This window comes from Cololabis saira, chromosome 16 (assembly GCF_033807715.1).
Source record: "Cololabis saira isolate AMF1-May2022 chromosome 16, fColSai1.1, whole genome shotgun sequence".
Classification (NCBI taxonomy): Eukaryota; Metazoa; Chordata; class Actinopteri; order Beloniformes; family Belonidae; genus Cololabis; species Cololabis saira.
In genome coordinates this window covers 38,498,039-38,523,854 of record NC_084602.1, presented here as the reverse complement: position 1 = coordinate 38,523,854, position 25,816 = coordinate 38,498,039, and the positions used below count along the sequence as shown (strand labels likewise).

Genomic DNA, 25,816 nt, shown 5'->3' with positions numbered 1-25,816 from the left:
GTTACACCCCAAATATGCAGCAGCATCTAAAATGTAATTTTCTGAAGGGGGTGGCTAACTATGATCCAACTGCCACTCAGGAAGTTATCATACCAGAATATCATCTATAGACAGATATTTTCAAAAATTATATAAGTTTTGTCACCTTGAGTGGTGCTGATATCATGGAATAAAACACGCAGCCGCGAGCGGCGAGACTCTGACTAACCGAAGAGAAGCGTCGACTTACGTGTGAGCAAACAGCTTGGATTCGTAGTCCGTGAAGAGCTCGTCTGCTTTGCAGAAAACACAGCTGCGACAAGGAAAGAGAGGAGTTTCATAAACCTCTGCAGAGGTTTTATAGTAGTTTTGTTTGGATCCCCATTAGCTACAGCAAAACTGCAGCTATTCTTCCTGGGGTCCGACACGTAATACACTGTACATTACAACAAACAATTAAAAGCAAACCTAAAGATGTAGCATATCAAAAAAGAAAGGAAAAACAGAAAATAAAGAAAAAATAAAAAGTCATTCCGTTTAACATTTAGATATAAATAAAAACAATACATATTTCATACATTTTATAACATCAACAAATTCAAACAATGTATAGTTATCATAGTTTGCACCAATAACCATTTTTAATAAATATTCATATATATATATATATATATATATATATATAATATATATATACACACACACACACACACACACACACACACACACACACACACACACACACACACACACAGACATATATATATATACACACATGTACACACACCCATATACTATCTACATTATATATTAATTATTTAATAATATTAAATAAGTTTTATATGCATCTATTCAAGTTTCTTTACTAACAATTTGAATTATTTTATGTTAAAAGTTTACTTAAAGACTTTGGGAAGTGGGTTCCATGCAGACGTAGCTCTGCACATCTCCGTTCTTTTACCATAGTTTTTCTTTATTTTTGGCAGTTAAATTACCTCTGAGAGCACGTCTTGTGCTGTAGCTATGATTTTCTGAACTGTAACATCATGTTTTGTATAGAACTTGCAAGGTTTTTGATATGGATACATTTCTTACAAATATTAATAAGGAATAACGTCATCTTTCTCTTACCATTAACCAGCTGAGATTTCTATGCATTTTGAATACATTTGTTGGTGTTAAATAAAAGGAACTTGACCTACTTGTTGAGCGGCAGCCGCATGGGCCGGAGGTGGCAGACGACGGCTTCCTCGATCACCTTCTTGGAGGCCGGACCCTCCAGACTCCTCACCGCGTCCTGCACCGTCTTCTGCGACTTCATCAGGTCTTCCATTTGCACGGTGAGAATAAGCTGGAGGCCGCGGGCGTCGCGGAACCTGCAGAAGGGCAGCCAGGAAGCCGTTATTTAGCGCGCCGGGTCTCAGCAGCTGCCTGGCCCGTGGGTTCGGCGGGAAGCCTCTTACTTGTCTAACATGGAGAGCTTGTTGGCCTGCTGCTTGTAGCTGCACGTCAGCTCGTTCTTGACCCGGGACACCAGGTCGTCGTCGGTGGAGCCGCGGATCGCCTTCTGGACGACCTCCAGCCACCAGGGCGAGTTCAGCTCCACCTGCCCGGAGAAGAAACACATTTCCTTTAACTCAATCACTCCAAGCAGGGCGCCTACAGGCAGTACTCAAGTTGTAAAAATAAATCAGGGGGGATGGTGGATTTGATCATATGTACTTGTACTTAAAAAGTTGTTGTTGACAATCTACTTTCACCCGATACGATCAATAAACCTTGTGCATAAGTGATTGTGCCACTGTAGCACCTTTATTCCTCTCACTTTTAAGGGCGTAACTCTGTCACTCTGTTTTTTCACAACAGAGGCGTAACGGGGGTCACATGAGGTCCGTGTCAACATGACATGGCAGTCAGACGTAACCGGAGAGCGAGGATGTCTGGAAGCTCCGTCCAAAGGGTCGAACCCGTCATCAATCCCCGCTGTCAGGACACCTAGCCAGCTATGAAAGCGAGCCGAAGGGAAATAAACAAACAAACCAGGTTTTCAACCCCGGAGGTCGAACAGCCCGTACTACAAACTTTGTCACTTGACTCGGCGCGCTGGCTATCGATCAAACCCTGCTGCCAGCGGAGCCTCCACCGCCTCCGTCCTGCACCGCCTCCTGCAGGGACCCGAGCACTTACAGTGAGAAGGCTCTATTGTATCTGTAAGAATTTTTATTATTATTCTTCTGACGAAAGGAGGGTCTTTTTTCCCCCTAAACGTGCCCCAAAAGTCACCATATTTTGCACCAAGCCAGGCCTGCGAAAAATTTGATATTTAATGGTTTGCATTAATGGGCGTGGCCTAATGGCTCAACAGCGCCCCCTAGAAAACTTTGTGCCTCAAGCCCCACAATACGGTTTGACGTACATGCACGAAAATCGGTACACACCTGTATCATGTCGCAACTTAAAGGAGCTTGAGGCAAGAATAAGAAATGAGACTCATTAGCGCCACGACGGCCGTTGGGGGTACTGCAGCCAACAGCGAAGCCGGCACGGGAGAACGGGGAGAACGCACATGCAGCGTCATGTGACGTCACATCCACAGGACAGCGCAGGAAATTCGGCCCCCGAATTGCAGCACATTTTGCAGCAACAGCCTGTTCAAGGCAACGGAGAGATACACTAGAGGAATCATTCTTTTGGGTTTGGAACGCTTCATCTGACATTATTACTAGAAAACTTAAAACGTATACGCATTTTTTTCATAAATCCTGCCTCAAGCTCCTTTAAAGAAAAGTCTCTTGGCGCCATTTTGAATTAATCGTGTAATTTTGGCGCAATTTATGCCATTCCTTCGGCAGTTAATACGGCCCGAACCGTAACGTGCACCCAGGTGTGTTATACATCAAAATATGCGTCTCCATCCTGCGACAACACGCATTACTTTTCTCTTTCAAAAGCGTTACCGTGGCGACGCTAGATGCCAAAAAGCGCGCCCCCCCTTCATCTGATTGGTTCAGACAGAAAAAACTTTGCGCCTCAAGCCCCACAATACGGTTTGACGTACATGAACGAAAATCGGTACACACCTGTATCATGTCACAACTTAAAGAAAAGTCTCTTGGCGCCATGGCCGAAACCCAACAGGAAGTCGGCCATTTTGAACATTCTGAATTAATCGCGTAATTTTGGAGCAATTTATGCCATTCCTTCGACAATTAATACGGCCCGAACCGTAACGTGCACCCAGGTGTGTTATACATCAAAATGTGCGTCTCCATCCTGCGACTACGCGCATTACTTTTCTCTTTCAAAAGTGTTACCATGGTGACGCTAGACGCCAAAAAGCGCGCCTCCCCTTCATCTGATTGGTCCATATTTGATAGTTCCCCAAAAGGCACCAAATTTTGCACGCAAGCCAGACCTGGCGATAAATTTGATATTTAATGGTTTGCATTAATGGGCGTGGCAAAATGGCTCAACAGCGCCCCCTAGAAAACTTTGCGCCTCAAGCCCCACAATACGGTTTGACGTACATGCACGAAAATCGGTACACACCTGTATCATGTCACAACTTAAAGAAAAGTCTCTTGGCGACATGGCCGAAACCCAACAGGAAGTCGGCCATTTTCAATTAATCGTGTAATTTTGGCGCAATTTATGCCATTCCTTCGGCAGCTAATTCAGCCCAAACCGTAACGTGCACCCAGGTGTGTTATACATCAAAATGTGCGTCTCCAGAAATACTATCCGTACTTCCAAAACAAAGTCGGCTTGGCAGCAGGCTACAACCCACAGCTACAACCACGAAAGCCTTTTATTTATTTATCTTAAAATGGTTACCTTATAGACTCAAGAATACATTCATTCTAGATATTCCAGATTTTTATTTGAGACTCTAATTTGACATTGGGTTTTCTTTTCCACGTCTATGTAGGAAAGTGGATCCAAAGATGGATCTTCTTCTTCTTCTCCAGCCCCAGAGCAGATCCCCGCGTTTCTCTCTGTAACTTTGTTTTTAACTGACGTTAACGGCATCAGCCTCTAACTCTGCAGCTGCATCTTCTGGATCTGATTCCTGCTGCAGCGACTGGGATTGAGGACTAACGTCACCCAGAACTAAACCAGAGAAACTACTGAAAACATGGACATTAAACCAGAGAAACTACTGAAAACATGGACATTAAACCAGAGAAACTACTGAAAACATGGACATTAAACCAGAGGAAACTACTGAAAACATGGACATTAAACCAGAGAAACTACTGAAAACATGGACATTAAACCAGAGAAACTACTGAAAACATGGACATTAAACCAGAGAAACTACTGAAAACATGGACATTAAACCAGAGAAACTACTGAAAACATGGACATTAAACCAGAGAAACTACTGAAAACATGGACATTAAACCAGAGAATCTACTGAAAACATGGACATTAAACCAGAGAAACTACTGAAAACATGGAGATAATTGAATGGATAATTTGTATAAAATGGATAATTTGTTAGAACATTTCTTCTCGTTTTGGTCAACAAAAATGAAGACACATTTTAGCAGTTTTTTTTTGTAATCTCCATTTTAGTCTCGTTTTTATTTGTCTACGATATTGCAATATATATTTAATTATCTTTATTGTCACATGACCATTATTTTTCTTTGCGTCTCGTCTCGTTTTCTTCAGGTGATAAAGGTTCGTTGACGACGATATTTAGTCATAATTTTTCATTGACGAAAGCAACTTTAGTGCAAACCAAAGCTTTTCCTTTGGAAATGCTACTAAACAGCGCACAATTCATCCAAAAGCAAAGGAGTCCTCACTTTCCGCTTCAGCTCCTTGATGTTCTGCAGCACCGGCTGCAGGGCCTGATGGGCGTCCGCCACCTCGGAGTCGTACTTGGTCATGTAGTGCTGCCGCAGATGCTCCGCCTGCAGACCAATGAAGCATCAGTAAACTACAACGGCTTCAAAATAACATCAAATAAGAAAGTGACGTGATAAAAAACACCTCTTCACTTAGTCGGTCGTCTCTGAGGGTCGGGGGAATCCCACGGTGCTTTGCACTGAGCAGTTCCATCAAGTTGTGTGTTGCATGAAGCCTCTGTTTCCCCACAACGATTAAATAAAAGACAGTGATACGATCAGACATTGATCAGGAGCAGATGTGGAGGAGGGGATGGACGAGGAGGCCCTTCACCTGTAACGAGTCCGTTTTCAGCCGGTCTTTGTGCTCCTCGGACGACCGCAGCACTTCTCGGTACATCTCCACCGCCTCCACGAACTCACCTGCCGGCGGCGGACAAAGAGAGACTCGTTTAGGTTTGACCGCCACATTCAGAGCTAATCCCACGTTTCTATACGGGGGGACCTCGGCACGGCAACGAGACAAACACAACTGATCCACACAAAAGGTGTCGAGTGTGGAGAGAAAATCCAGTCAAAAAATGTATTATCAGATTTGTGGTCGAAGTTACGGATAAAACGATAATTACAAATTCAAAAAGCCTCTTAAACACACAAATCATTAAATACGCACAAATGATTTTGAGACTCTTTTCTCCAAGAAGTTTCGAGAAAAGAGTCTAAGGGCCCGATTTACTAAAGGTTTGCGTGTGTTAAAACGTGTGCAAACTTGACAGCACCCGCAAACCAAAGTGCCAGCTGATCTACTAACAGCGTGCAAAGACGACTGCGTCTCTGAAATGCGCAAAATTGCACACGCAATTCAGTTAGTACTTTTGCCCTGATGAATAATCAATATGGGGCGTACCCGCGCAGAAATCCTAAATACTGGGAGGGGAAGATGCAAATTGCTCCATTTACCAGGCGCAATGAGATTTACCAAGCCTGAAAGTAATTGCGCGTATTGTGATTGCGTCTGTATTTAATACGTTCGAAAGGAAGGTGCTAATCTGCTGCTGCTGTTATTGTGGCAAGGAGGCGACATCCAAAATCAAAGAATACGCAGAGAGAGAGTCTTTATTCTGCTGCATGCTATTTTAAAAACGGTTGCACAAGTTTTATTAAAGGCCACTTTTTCTTTAGTTCTCCGCCTTATATCTTGCCACCTTCTCTTATTGTGCCCCCCTCCACTCGCCCACAAGCAGGCCAAGCCTTTCTGCAAAACTGTATTTTATTGATTATTTATCTTATTGAACGTGAAATCATCCTTCGTAAATTATATTTAATTAAAACCCGTGCTTATTAATCACAAAACACAGGTTAAACATCATGACCAAATCCGCTCCGACCCGCTGTGTCAGTATCAGCGCAGACAGACTGCAGCTTCGCCTGAATTATGGTTCTGCGTTAAATCGACGGCGTAGCCGACGGCGTAGGGTCGCGGTGCGGCGTGCGTCGCCGCGTACCCTACGCCGTCGGTTCTGCGTTGGTGTGACGCGGAACCATAAATCAGCCTTTAGTGTGCGCTCTGTGCTGTTCTGAACACTTCTCTTCTCTTCTTGCCATAAAATGGTCCCGTCTGTCACACATTTACTGTCAGTGTTTGCTATATAATATATAATATTTGCAATATACTGTGGACATCTGAATAAAAACTTAACTCATAAATAGATGAATCAAAGCGCTCTCCAGCTCTGTGTCTGATTGTCTTTTTCTCCTCGATGCCGAGCACCGCCGGGTCACGCAAACCCGACCAATTAAATAATCAAATTCAGTCCTGTGGCCCGTTTTTCTATTTCGTATTTTTGATCTGTGCCTAAAATTGAAATATGAAAAACCAGACGTTTTTCTGTTTTTTGTCTTACCAACTGCATTTATTCTATCGCAGGTTTTCTCCGATATTGCGTTTCTTTTGGTAATGTTTAAATGTATTTGCTGTAGTTCATGAATGTATTTATTTGCCTCTTCCACTAATATCTCTAACTCCAACTCGTTCAATTTCATTTTGCGCTTGTGACTTGTGACTTGTGACTGTGCTTTCCATCCAGACTCTCCATGGCGCAGATCTGCGCTCGCAAACCTTAAGACACGCAACACCTCATTTAAATACTGCTGTTTGCACCTGTTATCAATTGCACACGCAATCTTAGTTGATCACCCGCAAACCACGCAACAACAGCACGCGCAAACTTTTTCAGTGCACACGCAATTTAGTACTCTTTATTTAGGATCTTAGTAAATCGGGCCCTAAATGTTGAGAAAAAAAAAAGTCGAAATGTTGAGAATAATGCTGAAGTACAATTTCAAGAAAAAAGTCGAAACGTTGAGAAAAAAGTTGAAATGTTGAGAAAAAAGGCGAAATTTCAACTTTATTCTTGAAATCGTATTTCAACATTAATCTCGACATTTCAACTTCAACCGCCTCCATGAACAAAGGAGCGATTCGTTTAGGTTCGACCGCCACATTCAGAGCTAATCCCACGTTTCTATACGGGGGACCTCGACTCAAAAATCGACTCAAAAAATGTAGAGATTTGTGATTTGTCGAAGTTACGGACAAAACGATAATTACAAATTCAAAGCCTCTTAAACACAGAAATCATTAAATACGCACAAATGGTTTTGAGACTCTTTTCTCCAAGAAGCCTCACAGATTCATCTGTACATGGTGCATTTAACCCTTGTACTGTCTTTGGGTCAAAATGACCCAATCCTTCTATCCTTCTTTCCTCCTGCTCTCTCCTTCCTTCTTCCTTTCCTCTTTTTTACCCTCCTTTACTCCTTTTTCTTCCTAACCCCTTTCGTCATTCGTTCCTTTATTACCTTCTTTGCTTTTCCTTCCTTCTTTCCTTATTTTCTCCCTCCCTTCAATCTTTCCTCCCTTCCTTACTCTCCTTCCTACTTCCTTCCTTCTTTCCTCCCTTCCATCTTCTCTCCCTTCCTTCCCTCCATCTTTTCTCTCTTCCTTCTTTTTTTTCCCTTCACCTCCCTTGACCCAAAGACAGCACAAGGGTTAAGGACTGGTGGAAAACTGGCTCATCTGAACTTTCGTCTGAGTCCACGTCTCTCCATAGTTGAGAGACAGAGATGAGATCATAGCTGGTGTTTGTTTTAGTGTGAACTGATTCCCATGGGAAAGTAGGAGAGAGGGGTTGCGGGTTGGGATACGGGGTCTTATACCTCTGATGATGTGGATGCCGGCCAGACCGTTGAGAGCGCACACCAATTGTCTGTGAGCTTCTTCACACTCCACTCGACATTTCTTCTGCAGGGACTTGAGCAGCTCCTCCATCGTCATGGTGCTGCGAGTGGAGGAGAGAGAAAGAGCCGCTCACAAACCCGTCCACTTCACCCGACTCAGACCGGCCCGGCTTTAAACCAACACAACTGCATCACTGACGAGAAGCCTTCTCGCATCTATTACCTCTCTGTTGTTGCTCGGTTTAGTCTCGTTAATTAACCGGTCGGGGATCCCAAAACTACGGAAGAGTATTAGGCCCAGGCAGGTGAAAAATAAAAATAATATTTTAGAGGAGGAAGATTTTTTTTTCATTATGCACTTTGAGAAAAAATTCAAAATGTCGAGAATAAAGTCGAAATGTCAAGAAAAAAATCGAAATGTTGAGAAAAAAAAGTCGAAATGTTGAGAAAAAAGTCGAAATGTCGAGATTAATGATGAAGTACAATTTCGAGAAAAAAGTCAAAAAGTCGAAAAAAAGTCGAAATGTTGAGAAAAAAGTAGAAATGTTGAGAAAAAAAAGTCGAAATGTTGAGGATAATGTTGAAGTACAATTTTGAGAAAAAAGTCGAAATGTCGAGAAAAAAGTCGAAATGTTGAGATTAATGTTGAAGTACAATTTCGAGAAAAAAGTCAAAAAGTCGAAATGTCGAGAAAAAAGTCGAAATGTCGAGATTAATGTTAAGGTACAATTTCAAGAAAAAAGTCGAAAAGTCGAGAAAAAAATCGAAATGTCGAGAAAATAGTTGAAATGTTGAGAAAAAAGTTGAAATGTCGAGATTAGTGTTGAAGTAGTTTCGAGAAAAAAGTCTAAATGTTGAGAAAAAAGTTGAAATGTCGAGAAAAATTCAAAATGTCGAGATTAAGGTTGAAGTACAATTTGGAGAAAAAAGTCAAAAAGTCGAAATGTCGAGAAAAAAGTCGAAATGTCGAGATTAATGTTGAAGTACAATTTCGAGAAAAAAGTCGAAACGTAAAGAAAAAAATCGAAATGTTGAGAAAAAAAAGTCGAAATGTTGAGAAAAAAGTCGAAATGTCGAGATTAATGTTGAAGTACAATTTCGAGAAAAAAGTAAAAAAGTCGAGAAAAAAATCGAAATGTTGAGAAAAAAGTCGAAATGTCGAGAAAAAAGTTTAAATGTCGAGAAAAAAGTCGAAATGTTGAGAAAAAAGTCGAAATGTCGAGATTAATGTTGAAGTACAATTTTGAGAAAAAAGTCGAAAAGTCGAGAAAAAAGTCGAAATGTTGAGAAAAAAGTCGAAATGGCGAGAAAAAAAAGTCGAAATGTTGAGAAAAAAAAGTCGAAATGTTGAGAAAAAAGTCGAAATGTCGAGAAAAAAGTTTAAATGTCGAGAAAAAAGTCGAAATGTTGAGAAAAAAGTCGAAATGTCGAGATTAATGTTGAAGTACAATTTTGAGAAAAAAGTCGAAAAGTCGAGAAAAAAGTCGAAATGTTGAGATTAATGTTGAAGTACAATTTTGAGAAAAAAGTCGAAAAGTCGAGAAAAAAGTCGAAATGTTGAGAAAAAAGTCGAAATGGCGAGAAAAAAATCGAAATGTTGAGAAAAAAAAGTCGAAATGTTGAGAAAAAAGTCGAAATGTCGAGAAAAAAGTTTAAATGTCGAGAAAAAAGTCGAAATGTTGAGAAAAAAGTCGAAATGTTGAGATTAATGTTGAAGTACAGTTTCGAGAAAAAAGTCAAAAAGTCGAAATGTCGAGAAAAAAGTCGAAATGTCGAGATTAATGTTGAAGTACAATTTTGAGAAAAAAGTCGAAAAGTCGAGAAAAAAATCGAAATGTCGAGAAAATAGTTGAAATGTTGAGAAAAAAGTTGAAATGTCGAGATTAGTGTTGAAGTAGTTTCGAGAAAAAAGTCTAAATGTTGAGAAAAATTCAAAATGTTGAGATTAAGGTTGAAGTACAATTTGGAGAAAAAAGTCAAAAAGTCGAAATGTCGAGAAAAAAGTCGAAATGTCGAGATTAATGTTGAAGTACAATTTCAAGAAAAAAGTCGAAACGTCGAGAGAAAAGTCAAAATGTCGAGAAAAAAGTTGAAATATTGAGAAAAAAAGGCATAATTTCGACTTTATTCTTGAAATTGTACTTCAACATTAATCTCGAGATTTCAACTCTTTTCTCGACATTTCAACTTTTTTCTCGAAGTGCACAATAAACAATTGAGTGCACAATGGCTCTGAAATATTTTTTCTCCTGCATGGCCCTAATCCTCTTCCGTACTCTTCCGTGTTTACCTCTTCTGCAGCGGCAGGAACTCGCCCCTGACGGCCTGCGGGTGGCAGCAGGCCTGCCGCAGCCGCAGCAGCGGGTACAGGATGGTGTTGACGGTGCGGCGGTCCAGGCTGCCCAGCTTCAGGCTCCAGTCGGAGATCTTCCTGAGTTTCACCAGAGCGTCCTGGGAGCAGACCTCGTGCTGGCGGTGGTAGAAGTGTCCTTCCACGGGGGAAAAGTGCAGCCAGTGCACCTCCTCCGTCTGGGCGGGGATCTGAATCTGAGGGAAGAATGAAGGGATGAGCCAAAGAGATGGTAAAAAAAAGAAAAGAGAGAGCAAACACCTTTCCTGATAAATTACCTGATCGATGACGTCTTTTTTAGCCGACCGCCATAATATCTGAGCGATCACGGCGTACAGAGGTTCCGAGTTCCCTCGGCGGTACGGGCGGTACAGCAGGCGTTCCCACCAGTGTTTGACCCAGTACGGGTCCACGCCGAGGAAGAGCACGAGGCCGTACAGATCTAGGGGACAACATCGGGTCAGGGTTTCTAGATCCAGGCCGGATCTCAGATCTCAGATCCCTTTTCCACCAAACCGGTTCCAGTGCTGGTTCTGGTTCACAACTCGTTCAACTTGCGAACCAGCTGAGAACCGGTTTGTTTTTCCACAGCTCGGTGCTAAGGGGAGCTACATCGGTTACGTTGCTGCAAACGTCAGTTACGTCGCTGCGTTTGCGTGAAAGTTGCAGCAACAACCAGGTATTTGCTCTAACAGGACTTGGTCCACGTAGCTCCTCCGTGGACACATCTCTAAAAGACAGGTTGTCTCCTCCTCCTCCCATGATGCTTTGCTGCATCCAGATTCATTCTTATTTGAAAATGTCTCCGTCTCCCAGTCTTGCTGTTGGTCTTAATAACTCCCCTCCGCTTACGTAAGCAGTTCTTTCCTCTAGACTAGGAATGGGTGATATTTTACCGTTCCTGATGTACCGTCATAAAAATTCCCCACGGTAAGAATTTGTCATCTTTTGGTAAAAACGATACATTCCCGTTAATGTGTTTTTGTGTAAAGCCTGATTTATGGTTCTGCGTTATATCGACGCAGAGCCTACGGCGTAGGTTACGCGGTGACGTGCAACGTACGGTGTGCTTCGCCGCGTAACCTACGCCGTAGGCTCTGCGTCGATTTAACACAGAACCATAAATCAGGCTTAACAAACATGGCGGAAGGCGGATCTGAGAGTGAGGAGCTCGTTGTTAAACGAGGCTCCAGCTCTGGAACTGGTTTGGATTTAAAAAGAGTGACGAGGAGCAAACATCTACTATATGCAGAGTCTGCAAAAAAACAGTTAGTGCAAAGGATGGCAATATAAGTAATTTATTATATATTTTACATTATATATTATTATATATAACATATTATTATATATAACAGCTGCTGCTGAGGTCTCCACCAGAGTGGTGTAATAATTGGTATAGTTTAGTAGCATTTAGTATCTTTTAGAGCAGTGTTTTGGCTCCAAAGACTGAATGTGGTGATAGATTTATATTTAAAAAGGTGGAGTTGAATTGGTATTTTTTTATCGTTATCAGGATAAATGCCAGAAATTATTGTGATACATTTTTTTGTCCATCCCTAGTATAGACCAGCAAAGAGTTGGTGCTACTTTGGAACCGGTTCTTCTGGCCCGGAGCCAGTTCTTTGTCAGTGGAAACAGAAAACCTGGTTCCAAACTCAGCACTGGCCCAGAACCAGAACCAGAACCAGAATCGGCCTGGAACCGGTTTGGTGGAAAAGAGATAAGACAGATTTTCTTGAGGTTTTTCCTTCTCACCTTCCAGCCCTCTTTGGACCGGGGTGCCACTGACGCACCAGCGGTTGACGGACGCAAGACGCAGGGCCATTTCTGCAGCCTGTGGTGGGAGAAAACCAATCTTTTCATAAAAAAAAGCAATCAACAAACCAACATAAAGGCAGAGATGAGGGTTCTGGTTCTTCACCTTGGCAGTGGGACACTCCACCATCTGGGCCTCGTCCAGGCAGATGCGCCACCACTCCACGGCCACCAGCGGGCTGGGCACGGCCATGTAGCGCTTCTGGTTGCGGAAGCGGCGGCCGTCCCGGCTGTTGCTGTGCGGGATGTCGACGTAGTTGAGCTCGGAGCGCAGCACGTCGTAGGTGGTGATGACCACGTCCTGCTCCGCCAGCATGCGGGGCTGGATGAAGCCGTGCTTCTTCACGCCCTGGTAGACCTGCGACACGGAGGGAGAGGTTTTTATCGTCACGTGGCTTTCAGAAAGTGAAGCATGAGGATAACGTGTCCCTCATGCCAATCTGTAGAGGAGCGCTCAGTGAGTACGGGGTTCGGGGTCCTCTGCTCAGGGCTGTTCAGTCTCGGATGATGGGAGACGGAGTTTGGTTCGCATCGCCAGCAGTTACACCGTGTCCACACTGCATGCGACGCGAGCGAGCGTCAGCGTCAAAAACAGTTCCATTGCTTTATTTTTTATTGCACTGTCTACACTGGTTGCGAGCGATGCGGCGCAACGTTTTGAGCTGGACTTTTGTCGCAGGCCCTGCTTCTATTTTCTTCCTGTCGCTCGCTTTGAAAGCCGGTTGAAAGTTGAAAAAAAAAGTTGAAAGCGCTGTAGGAAACAGTCATTTCAATACAAGAACCTCAATAAAGTGGCAGCTGCTGGAGGGAGATCGCCAGGGAGCTGGAAGGTTCTGATAAAATAAGATATAATAAGAATCTTATCTTAATCTTATTAGGGCTTAATTTGTGCCGGATCCTGCAGGATTTCTCGTGTCTTCTTCTTTTTCCCACATCCCAGTAATGATCTGACATGCTGACATGTTTGCTGCATTTAACACGCCGGTCACTCCACGCTGTTCGCTGTTGGATTGCGTCACCGTTCGGTTTTTTCCCCACTTATTCCACCGAATATCAAACTTGTTTTCTGTTTAGAAAGTACAAACGTAGGAAAATTACAAGTAATCACCATCTTTTACTTGTCCCTTTACTCTTTTAGGAGGAAATTCAGGAGTAGGCGTAGCCTACGGCCGATAACGCGTTCAGTGTGGACAGAGAGCGTCCGATGCCACGCAGTGCGACGCGACAGTCGGACGCTCGCGTGCAGTTAGGACAGGCTGTTACACCGTGTCCTAACTGCATGCGACGCAAGTGAGCGTCAGCGACAAAATCAATTCCATTGCTTTATTTTCTATTGGATTGTCCAAACTGTCCGTGAGCGACGCAGCGCGACGCGACGCAGCGCGACGCGACGCAGCGCGCCTCGCTGTTTTGAGCTGAACATTTGTCGGACGTCCTGCTTCTATTTTCTTCCTGTCGGTTGCGTTGAAAGCCGGTTGAAAGCGCTGTAGGAAACAGTCATGATGTGGAACGGCTGATCCAGTTAGTTGAAATGAGAAGTTATCTCTATGATTCCTCCTCATTTCACTACAAAAACCTCCTGGATGGATAAATGGATGGATGGATGGATGAAGTGATAAATACATATTTCTCACCAGCACCCGCAGCGAGGACGACCTGATGTGGTGGTTGATCTCCTGCACCCACTGGTGGCAGATGGAGCTGGGGGAGATGATGAGCGTGGCCCCGGTGGCCACCGGCTTCATGGCCACCAGGCAGTGTGGGCAGTAGAAGGGCGTGGTGCTCACACTCTCCTCCTTGTAGTTCACACAGTCGGCGTGCTGCCACAGCTGGCAGTTCATGCACTGCACCCGGGCCTTGTAGTCCACCAGGCCCAGCTCCCCGCAGATGCACTCGAAGCGGTAGTCGGGGGTGTTGAACGGCACCACGGAGGCTCTGGTGGGGGGTTTGACCTCCGCCTCCTCCTTCGACTCCAGCGCCGAGACCGGTTCTTCGTTTCTTCTCCTGGGCGTGTCTGGCTCGCTTTTATCCCGGGAGATATCCGCTGGATCGGCCGTCTCGTTCAGACCTTCATCCCATCCCTTGGTTTCCTCGGCAGACGAACACTCGGACGGAGGGCTCAGATCCAGAGGATCTTCGGAGAGGGAGTTCTGCAGCGCCGCTTCGGCCTTCTCCTTGGCTCGGCGCTTAATCGTCCTCCTGCGCTTGCTCTGACAACGAAAACACACCGATCAAAACTCAAACGACGGGACAAAATACCTGCAGCAAGAAATGTAAGCGTTCTCTCCTTTGTTGCCCTCCTTAAAAGTGTATGGAGGTAGATTTGTTTCTTAATTATTCAATAAAAAAAAGATTGATTCAATCAAAAAATATATTTTCAATTAAAAGAAATTTCACTTCAATCAAAAAAAAATATTTCAATCAAAGAAAAAAAGTGTTTGAATGCAAAAAAATATTTGAGACTCAAAACAAATACATTTTTTTACCAACTACCTTAAATCTATGAAAAAGATTGATAATATGAATAGGGTTGCCAAGAAACTGCACTCTTCCATAACTCAGTCCTTGCTCTTTTGATTTTATTAGGGCCCGAGCACTGACAGTGCGAAGGATCTGTAGGAATTTTCCTTTTTTTTCCCGACGAAATGAGGGCCTTTTTTCCCCCTAAACGTGCCCCAAAATCACCAAATTTTGCACCAAGCCAGTCCTGGCGAAAAATGTGATATTTAATGGTTTGCATTAATGGGCGTGGCCTAATGGCTCAACAGTGCCCCCTAGAAAACATTGTGCCTCAAGCCCCACAATACGGTTTGACGTACATGCACGATAATCGGTACACACCTGTATCATGTCACAACTTAAAGAAAAGTCTCTCGGCGCCATGGCCGAAACTGAACAGGAAGTCGGCCATTTTGAATTACCGGTAATCGTATAATTTTGGCGCAATTCATGCCATTTCTTCGGCCGCTTCTTCGCCCGAACCATAACGTGCACCCAGGTGTGTTATACATCAAAATGTGCGTCTCCATCCTGCGACGATGCGCATTTCTCACTTTTCTCAGTCAAAAGCGTTACCGTAGCGACGATAGATGCCAAAAAGCGCGCCCCCCCTTCTTCCGATTGGTCGATATCTGATAGTTCCTACTTTCTGCCATAACTTTTGAATGGTTTGATATAAAGAGTCGTGGGTGGTTTCATCCACTAAATGTCCAGGCCTGAAGAATCTACATCAAGTCATACAAGCTTCCACTGCAGCCTGAACGTGCACAACGGTGCGAGGGCCCGTTCATCGCTGCTTGCAGCTTTAATTGTACCTTGCTGTCCTTGTGCTTTTTGTTTTTGTTTGTTTTTGTTTCTTGTGTGAATCTGTTATCTTCACCATTGTTGCTGATGAACAATTATTTCCTAATTTAATACCTTTTTATACCTTTTTCACCCTGCCTTGATCTGTACATTCTTTGTGCTAAATAAAGTAAAAAAAAAAAAAAAGTACTGAAGTACTGAAAGGTTCTATCAAAGATGGCAATATTTCATATCCCATGTTTCAAACTTAAAAGTGTTACTCACTTAGAGGTGCCTGTTAGTGCTTGGCACTCATTCAGGTGTTTTCATATACTTTTTCTTTCCTTTTTGCAATTTTATTTATGTGTGGGTGTGTATTTGCATTATGGTGTTTAGAGTAATAGTTTAGTGAGCTGTTTTCTTTTTTTTTTTCATTTATTTATTCATTTTTTATTTTATTTTAATTTATTTATTTTCTATTCTTTTTTTGCGTAATTAATTCTTATCCTGCTATAATTTTAAATCCATTTATTTTTATTTTATTTTTATGTTTCTATGTTGGAGGGGTTAAAAAAAAAAAAAGGGAAAAAAATCTTTGACTTGTGATTTTCTTTTAGTGATACTTGGTACACTACGGTCACTGAATGTAGTGATCTTTCTATTGTTTTTTTTTCTTCGAAATAGTTATGAAGATGTATGTACCATTGTTACTTTGGCTATTGATCTCAATAAAAAAATAAATAAAAAAATTTAAAAATATATATATATAAGCGTCTCATCCTCACAAACTTGGCGGTTACAGCGGAGAGTTTCTCGTTTCTCTTGAACTTCTTCCCCAGCTTGAAGGAGCCGCCCAGGCCGCGACCTTTGATCTGCTCCACCATGCCCTCCCGGACCAGCTTGGCCAGCGTCTTCTTGATGTGGTTGCGGGTCTTCGACCCTGCGTTCCTTATGTCGTAGCCGTAAGTGTCCTGGACGTAGGCGAGCACGGCGTTGATCGAGGCTCCTTTGCCGGATCGCATCTCCTTTATGGCGGTGATGAGCATGACGCGGATGGCTGCGGAGAACAAAGAGATGGCGTTAAACGCGTGTTTGACCCGAGTCGGGGAGGAGGACGGCCTGCGAGACTCTGGGTGGCGTACTTGGGCAGGACAGCTTGAGCTTCGCCGGAGCTTTGGGCTTGCGACGTACAGTCTTCTCCCTTTCCAGCGGAGGAGGAGGAACAAAATAATTCACAGATTTTCCCTGTAAGAACAAGAGACGAAGCCGATTATATATTTGAATCTGCTTCAATACAGAAAGTACAGTAATCCCTCGCTATAACGCGGTTCACCTTTCACGTCTCGCTGATTCACGGATTTACATTGTGCATCGTTTTCTGCATTCTGATTGGCTAAATAGTCTCCCCGCTTCTTCACTTCCTGTGTCAATAACGTTGGTTGCTTAGCAACAATGCTGAGAACGACCAATGAGCTTCAGCAGCAGCTCAAGAACGGGACCCTTTGATGAATCGTTCATTACAATCTCAGATATAATCCGTGGTTGCATGTCGGTTTACAGCACTGTCTCAGAAAATTTTAATATTGTGATAAAGTTCTTTATTTTCTGTAATGCAATTTAAAAAAACTAAAATGTCATACATTCTGGATTCATTACAAATCAGCTGAAATATTGCAAGCCTTTTATTATTTTAATATTGCTGATTATGGTTTACAGTTTAAGATTAAGATTCCCAGAATATTCTAATTTTTTGAGATAGGATATTTGAGTTTTCTTAAGCTGTAAGCCATAATCAGCAATATTAAAATAATAAAAGGCTTGCAATATTTCAGCTGATTTGTAATGAATCCAGAATGTATGACATTTTTGTTTTTTTAATTGCATTACAGAAAATCACAATATTCTAATTTTCTGATACAGTCCTGTAAATGAAGAAAAAAAGAGCGACAACAACAACCCTGAATTATGTTCTTCTCTCGAAAAAACACACCTGCACTGCGGGCTTTAGAAGAAAAAGACGCTACAAAGCGAGTCAGGATGGAGCTGCAGTCAGAAGAGCAGTGAAATATGCGCTAGTCACAATTTTTCCTACTGTACTTATTGTATTTTTATTAATAATCATTTTACTCGGGTCGCAGTGGGGCGGTGCTGATCTCCGCAATTTGAAGCCCTGTATAAAAATTATAAACAAAATAAAGGTTACTACTTCGCGGATTTCACTTATCACGGGTTCTTTTTGGAACGTAACCCCCGCGAAAAACAAGGGATTACTGTAGACTGATTTAAGCGGCGCGCCGGTCCTCACCACGGGCAGCGTGAGGGCCTCCTGCTCCACGTCCTGCCGGGTGTGAAACAGGATGAGCGCCAGCACTTCTACCGTCTTTCCGAGCCCCATCTCATCGGCCAGGATCCCCCCGGGCCACTCCACGCCGGCGAGCGGAAACTCCCGGATCAGGCTGGAAAACAAACATCAACAGATGAGCAAAAGCAGATTACAACGGAAGAGTATTAGGGCCATGCAGGAGAAAAATAAAAATAATATTTTAGAGGAAGATTTATTTTTCATTATGCACTTCGAGAAAAAAGTCGAAATGTTGAGAAAAAAGTCAAAATGTTGAGATTAGTGTTGAAGTACAGTTTCGAGAAAAAAGTCTAAATGTTGAGAGAAAAAAAAGTCGAAATGTCGAGAAAAAGGTCAAAATGTTGAGATTAATGTTGAAGTACAATTTCAAGAAAAAAGTCAAAACGTCGAGAAAAAAGTCGAAATGTCGAGAAAAAAGTTGAAATGTTGAGAAAAAAGGCGAAATTTTGCCAGGCAGGAGAAAAATAAAAATAATATTTTAGAGGAGGAAGATTTTGTTTTCAAAAAGTCGAAATGTTGAGAAAAAAGTCAAAATTTCGTGAATAAAGTTGAAATACAGAAAAAAGGCGACATTTTGACTATATTCTTGAAATTGTATTTCTACATGACTCTCGACATATCGACTTTCTTCTCGAAATTGTATTTCAACATTAATCTCGATATTTCGACTTTTTTCTCGACATTTCAATTTTTTTCTCGAAGTGCAAAATAAAAAAAAATCTTCCCCTCTCAAATATTTTTTCTCCTGCTTAGCCCTAATACTTTTCCGTAGATCACAGAGCGATTAATTTGTCTTTCTGCAGACAGCATGAAGAAAAAGTGATGCTTGTTTACAGTGAGTAAGGGTAATTAACTTTGGACTTACACAGATGTAAGTCAACTTTATTGATCTGTAACCTTTGGAAAAGATCTTTAAAAATGAAGAATTTATAGCCATTCTATGTCGCAATACCACTTCTGACCACATGGGGGCAGCGTGCCATGAGAAAGTTAACATGTTGGCCGCTGCTCTGGCGTAAGGAGTGACGGAGGCCGCCTCCGGGCACGGAGTGGTGGTACGAGACGTGCCGGAGCGTTCGCCCTCACTAGGACTGTCGGCGGTTGCCGTGGGAACCCCGCGGGTCTGTAAAAGTCCCCCGTGGTCAGAAGCGGATTTGCTCCACGAACTGGCTTTAAGATGCAGAGCTCTTACCAGCCAGTGAACGGGTTGTAAAACAACTTCTTGCCACACAAAGTGACCAACTCCCGCCAAAGGAAATGAAGCGATTGCTCTGCAAAGAAACAGGAAATGGGGTTGGGGTTGTCATCGACCAAAAGTTAACATGGAAACAACACATTGAATACATTAAAGGGAAAATTTCAAAATCACTTGCAATCCTGTATAAATCCAGAAATGTACTGAATTCCAAGGCCTTGCATTTGATTTACCACTCATTGATTCTTCCCCATTTATCTTACTGTGTGGAATTGTGGGGATCCACCTTTAAAACCACCTTAAATTCAATAATAAAACTTCAAAAACGAGCCATACGTATCATCAATAAGGCTGATTACTACGCTCACGCAGAGCCACCTTTTTTAAATTCTCATGTTATTACATTTTATGATTTGTTTTATTATAAAATCATGCAAATCATGTTCAGAGCAAAATCAAAAATGCTCCCCGACTCAATACAGAGGTTTTTTTCAATTCAGGAGACTGTATAATCTTAGAGGTGTCTGTAATTTCACTGAACAAAAAGCTAAAAAAGGTATGAAAAGGAGATGTGTCTCCATTACTGGAGTTAAATTCTGGAATGAGGCCAACATACATTTAAAAACATGTCATTCTCTTTTGGTTTTTAAGAAAATGGTTTGTAAAGCTATTTTTGAAGCTTATAAGTGCAATTGACTATCTGTTAATGTTTCTTTGCTTTCTGTTGTTTCTTTGCCTTTTGTTGTTTCTTTGCTTTTCTGTTCTCTTTTTGGTTTTCTGGAGGTTGGTAGCCAAAAAAAGAAAGTTGGTAATATAGGATAGGCTTTTATAAGCAGTTTGCTTCAGCCTTTTCAGTCATTGTTCAACACATGATTATTGATTTTGTGTGAAATGTTAATGCTCTCCACAAGTTTTTTGGTGTTGTTTTGTGTTGTCATGACTAGGAATGGGTGATATTTTACCGTTCACGATAAACCGTCCAAAAAATTCCCCATGGTAAGAATTTGTCATCTCGTGGTAAAAACGATAAATTCCCGTTGATGACGTTTTTGTGTAAATCTGATTTATGTTTCTGTGTTAAATCCACGCACAAAGTACGAGAAGGAAGGAAGGAAGGAAGGAAGGAAGGAAGGAAGGAAGGAAGGAAGGAAGGAAGGAAGGAAGGAAGGAAGGAAAGAAGGAAGGAAGGAAGGAAGGAAGGAAGGAAGGAAGGAAGGAAATGAGCCAGAAAGAAAGAAAGAAAGAAAGAAAGAAAGAAAGAAAGAAAGAAAGAAAGAAAGAAAGAAAGAAAGAAAGAAAGAAAGAAAGAAAGAAAGAAAGAACGAACGAACGAACGAACGAACGAACGAACGAACGAACGAACGAACGAACGAACGAACGAACGAACGAACGAACGAACGAACGAACGAACGAACGAACGAACGAACGAACGAAAGAACGAACGAACGAACGAACGAACGAACGAACGAACGAACGAAAGAAAGAATGATAAATTCCCGTTGATACGTGTTTGTGTAACAAACATGGAGGATCTGAGTCATTCCAGTTTTGCAGTACAGGTGTAACTCATTTAATTGTTTTTTATCAATTAAATTTAATTGGTGTAGTTTAGTATTTAGTATTATTTTACAGCAGTGATTTGGCTCCAAAGACTGAATGTGGTGATAGATTTATAGTTAAAAAGGTGGAGTTGAATTGATATTTTTCTTTATCGTCATTTTTATCGTTATCAGGATAAATGCCAGAAATTATTGTGATACATTTTTTAGTCCATACCGCCCATCCCTAGTCATGACTGAATAAACTTCATTCATTCATTCATTCATTCATTCAAAATACTGAATAATCTTTACGATTCGAGGCTCTGCTTTGATCGTGTCTTGATTTCTGTTTCCTCAGAAGAGTGAAGACTCGCTGTCGTACCTTTTGGCGAGGCGTTCCTGTACTTCTCCCTCCTCAGCATCCAGTTGACGGCCTGGCTCTGGTACGGCCTCAGCACCGGGATCAGAGCTTTGTGCTGGACGTCGTACGGCGACTCCTGGCTCTCTCTCTGGTGCTGATGCCGGACGTAGTCGTACAGCTCCTCCACGTTCTGCCTCTCCAAGTCCGTGTCACATTCCTCCTCCTCGTGGTCTACAACTTCTGCACCAAAATCAAAACCATCCCTGTCAACAACTGGGCTGACGGCCGGCGATGCCGGTTAGTTAGAGAGACGCCTACCTGGAATGATGAAATCGTAGAAATATTCCATTAATTTCTGCATCAGCTGATTGGCTTTCTTCAGCCGGGAGTATCCCTCGCTGAGGAACTCCGGCTTTCCCAGCCCCGTTTCCAGGAGATAAATCCCCACCTGCCGATCAGAGTCAGAGCTTTGATGAGACCTGATTTCTGATTTCTGTTAAAGTTGTTTATATAGCACCAAGGGAATAAAACTCAACATACTTCCATTGTTTAAATTAGATCAGTATATCAGAGGGATGTGCTCTCTCTCCATCTTTTACAAGTTGACTGTACAAGCATGTTTGTTATTAGACGTCAATTACACATTTATAATTTAATCCAGGGGTCACCCACCCTGGTCCTCGAGAGCACCGATCCGGCATGTTTTAGATGTTTCCCTGCATTAACACACCTGATTCTAATTAATGCTCGTCATCAAGGTCTGTACATCTCTGTTGATGACACAGCTCCTTGTATCGCGATGTGCTGAAAGCAGGGTAGCATCTAAAACATGTTGGATAGGTGCTTCCCTCGAGGACCAGGGTTTATAGTTTATAGTTTTATTTGGATACCCATTAGCTGCAGCAAAACTGCAGCTATTCTTCCTGGGGTCTGACACATAATAGCAAACCTAAAGAGGTAGTAAAGAAAAAGAAAAGAAACATAGAAAAGAAAAAAGTAAAAAAAAAAAGAAGAAAATTCTACTACAAAGTATATTCTAGATTTCTGTCAAATAAGACCAGTGCTCCTTTTGACACTCACTTTAAGGTTACAGTCATTCCGAAACATTTAGATGTAATGCATTACAATACAAAATCTTCTTTAAATAGCATCAACCAATTCAAACCATGTATATTCATCGACAATGCGTTTAAGTTATAATCACTTATCGTAACTTGAACCCATGACCATTTTTAGTAAACCAATAGCCATTTAATAATAATTAAAGAAGTTTTATATGTATTTATTTAAGAGATGTTTCTTTACTAATCATTTTAATTATTTTATGCTAGTAGTTCGCTCAAAGTGTTTGGGAAGTAAGTTCCATTCATACATAGCTCTGTAGATCACCGTTCTCTTACTACAGGACTGTCTCAGAAAATTAGAATATTGTGATAAAGTTCATGCAATTACAAAAACAAAAATGTCATACATTCTGGATTCATTACAACTCAACTGAAATATTGCAAGCCTTTTATTATTTTAATATTGCTGATCATGGCTTACAGCTTAAGAAAACTCAAATATCCTATCTCAAAAAATTAAAATATTCTGGGATTCTTAATCTTAAACTGTAAGCCATAATCAGCAATATTAAAATAATAAAAGGCTTGAAATATTTCAGTTGATTTGTAATGAATCCAGAATGTATGACATGTTTGTTTTTTTTTTAAATTGCATTACAGAAAATAAAGAATAATAATCACAATATTCTAATTTTCTGAGACAGTCCTGTAGTTTGTTTTTGTTTTTGCCAGTGAAAAATGACCTCTGGCAGCGTCTCTTGCTATAGCTATGATTTTCTGAACTGTAACATAGTTTTCTGTGTAGAACTTGCAGGGTTTTGGATATGGAAACATTTCTTATAAATATTAATAACGAATAAAGTAATCTTTCCCTTACCATTAACCAGCTGAGACCCCTGTATTAAATGGGAGCTACATCCTTACCTTGACTGCCTGCTCTTTGGTCTGGTGGCAGAGCTGCACCACCCTCCTCTTCTGCAGCCAGTCCAGATCCTCCAGCGGGATCCTGCTGAGACTGCACTCGGCCGTGCAACTCTCCTCCTCGGGCCCCGGCTGGAGGTCGGAGCCCTCGTCGCAGCTGCCGTAGGTCAGGCAGAGCTGCTCGCCCACCCTGTGGAGGGTGAAGTCTCTCCGCTCGTAACCGGGCGGGAGCCAAGCCGGCCGGACTGCAAACTCCCAGATGAGGCATTTCCAGACGTGGCCCGTCAGCTTCCAGGCCGGCAGCACGGAGAGCGCCAGGGAGGCGGAGGCACAGGGGCCGTCCGAGGACGTGCTGGGAAGCTCTTCTGAAGACCGGAGGCCGCGCGTGCCGACGGCCTCGGGGATGAGAGGAGAGGGAGGACGGTCTGCCGAGAGCGCGGAGCAGGACGGAGTCTCGGCGTCTTCCTGGGTCCCCTCGTCCCTGCGGTCGTCCACCATGTTCCACTCCAGCTTCTTCTTGGCATCTTCGTCCACCCTCACAGGAGGGGCCCTCTTCCTTCGGCTACTCATGGTGAAAATCTTAAAAAAACAAACACATTTTGAGACATTAATACAAGGAAAATAACTCAAACCTGAATGCATTTATTACTCTCTCAGCAACAAACTAAATATTGAATTTTGTTGCAAAAAGTAGAATCAAAAACGTCCTTCTTAGCCTATAACAAAATTAACAACAATATAAAAACCTGTTTAAAAGAAAAGTTTGATACTCATTTTTAATAGTTGTTACTTTTTATGTGTTATTTTATTTAAACTCTGCAGAGATCAAAATATGTTAAACAGTAATTCACACACATAAAGAATATGTGACATACAGGACTGTCTCAGAAAATTAGAATATTGTGATAAAGTTCTTTATTTTCTGTAATGCAATTAAAAAAAACAAAAATGTCCTACATTCTGGATTCATTACAAATCAACTGAAATATTGCAACCCTTTTATTATTTTAATATTGCTGATTATGGCTTACAGTTTAAGATTAAGATTCCCAGAATATTCTAATTTTTTTAGATAGGATATTTGAGTTTTCTTAAGCTGTAAACCATGATCAGCAATATTAAAATAATAAAAGGCTTGCAATATTTCAGTTGATTTGTAATGAATCCAGAATGTAGGACATTTTTGTTTTTGTAATTGCATTACAGAAAATCACAATATTCTAATTTTTTGAGACAGTCCTGTATATATAAATATATTTTGTCTGTTCTGATTATTTAAAAATAAAGCTTTCTTTCAGAGGGCATCGCTTCATTCTAGGGTATAACAAAATTAACAATATAAAAACCTGTTCAAAGGAAAAGTTTGATACATGTGCTTTCTATAGACAAGTCATTTTTAATAGTTGTTACTTGTTCTGTCTTATATATTATTTAAACTGCAGAGATTTCATTTCATTTTATTCTTTATTTCATTCAAAAAACAAAACAATTCAATACAAACACAAATACAAATGTTCCTAACTTATGAATGAAAAGGGAGCAGAAACAAGAAGAATCTTATCTGATCTGCCCCTTTCACAAATAACATAAATTAAAAATAATAATAATAAAAAAACAACTAAGTGAATAAAATAACCTAAAATAAAATAAAATTAAAATAAAATTAAAATAAAATTACCACCGCCTTAGGGTATGTCAATCAAATTCAACATTTTTCGTTATATTTCCTTAACATACAGGCTTTAATTGTTCTTTTGAATGTAATGTTTGATTTGGATTCTTTGGTTTCTTTATTCAGATTGTTCCATAAACTGATTCCTTTCACAGAAACACAACGTTCCATCAATTTAGTCCTGAATCTTGTTTTTTTACTATACTATTGGTTATACTTGCTTTCTCTTTTTTCAAATCTTTTCTGAATGTTGATTGGTAAAGTTTTTTTATGAGCTTTAAACATAATTTGCAGAATACTATAGTCTACTAATTCATGAAATTTCAACAATTGTAACTGAAGGAATAATGGATTTGTTGGATCTCTATATCGTTTTCTACTGATTATCCTTATGGCTCTTTTTTGCAGAATGAAAATTGACTGAATAAATGTTTTACAGGCATTTCCCCCAAACTACAACACAGTAGGTCAGATATGGAACAATTGATCAAAAGATGTTGAAAAAAACAGTAATTCACAAACATGAATATATGATATATATGTTGTTTTTATGTCTGTTCAGAGGGCATCGCCCCGTTATTCACCAATTTTCCTGGTAAACAGAGACTTTAACTGGATGCCTTTTTGATTTAAATACATTTTAATTCATGTTAAATGTTCAGTAAAACACAGTTTTTCTTTTTTAAACACCAAATCTCAGTTTTTATATTTCAATACTGAACAAATCACTGCTTTCTTCTTATTAGTACATTTTTCATGACGCCACTGATTCTGCATCAATTAACATCAAATAACAAAATCCCATTAAATGTTTTAAACCCCTATTAAACACTGCTGACGGTTACGTAAAACGGAATAAACAAGTCTGCCATATCTGCCTGTAATTACCTTACAAACAACGGTTATTACATGCACTTTAAAACGTTGCTTTAATCATTTAGTTTGAGTTAAAACCAAGAAAGACACGTTAAATAACTGAGACAACGCTGCGCATTTCATTGTATAATTATACATTTACGAAAGAGAGGAGCATATTTACTTTCTGAGCCTCTGCTGCTTATATCTGCAGTCGTACCATGACGAACCAAGTCTTCAAAAACAAACCATAAACAACTAAAATGCCAAATAAAACAAAGGAATAACAGTTCAGCGGCCGAGAACAATGTTGACGTCTTCCA

At 41.1% G+C, this 25,816-nt stretch overlaps 1 protein-coding gene across 2 annotated transcripts in view; it reads right to left on the bottom strand.

Annotated features, from left to right (window-relative positions):
* shprh (SNF2 histone linker PHD RING helicase) overlaps positions 1-25,816 on the bottom strand; it is a 40,874-nt gene extending 15,058 nt beyond the window's left edge. The window contains exons 1-20 of one of the 2 annotated variants that reach the window (XM_061743942.1): positions 25,678-25,816; positions 22,970-23,545; positions 21,300-21,429; positions 21,003-21,218; positions 19,077-19,155; positions 17,828-17,978; positions 16,665-16,767; positions 16,308-16,579; positions 13,875-14,450; positions 12,347-12,598; positions 12,181-12,259; positions 10,704-10,867; positions 10,366-10,622; positions 8,055-8,176; positions 5,170-5,258; positions 4,981-5,073; positions 4,794-4,901; positions 1,443-1,585; positions 1,182-1,355; positions 230-292 (exon numbers count right to left, since the gene is read on the bottom strand). In XM_061743942.1, coding sequence (XP_061599926.1) covers positions 230-292; positions 1,182-1,355; positions 1,443-1,585; positions 4,794-4,901; positions 4,981-5,073; positions 5,170-5,258; positions 8,055-8,176; positions 10,366-10,622; positions 10,704-10,867; positions 12,181-12,259; positions 12,347-12,598; positions 13,875-14,450; positions 16,308-16,579; positions 16,665-16,767; positions 17,828-17,978; positions 19,077-19,155; positions 21,003-21,218; positions 21,300-21,429; positions 22,970-23,536 — 3,638 coding nt within the window. In that variant the 5' untranslated portion in view covers positions 23,537-23,545; positions 25,678-25,816. Of the gene's footprint in view, positions 1-229; positions 293-1,181; positions 1,356-1,442; positions 1,586-4,793; positions 4,902-4,980; positions 5,074-5,169; positions 5,259-8,054; positions 8,177-10,365; positions 10,623-10,703; positions 10,868-12,180; positions 12,260-12,346; positions 12,599-13,874; positions 14,451-16,307; positions 16,580-16,664; positions 16,768-17,827; positions 17,979-19,076; positions 19,156-21,002; positions 21,222-21,299; positions 21,430-22,969; positions 23,546-25,677 lie in introns of both variants that reach the window. The other variant, XM_061743941.1, reaches the window with a different exon arrangement.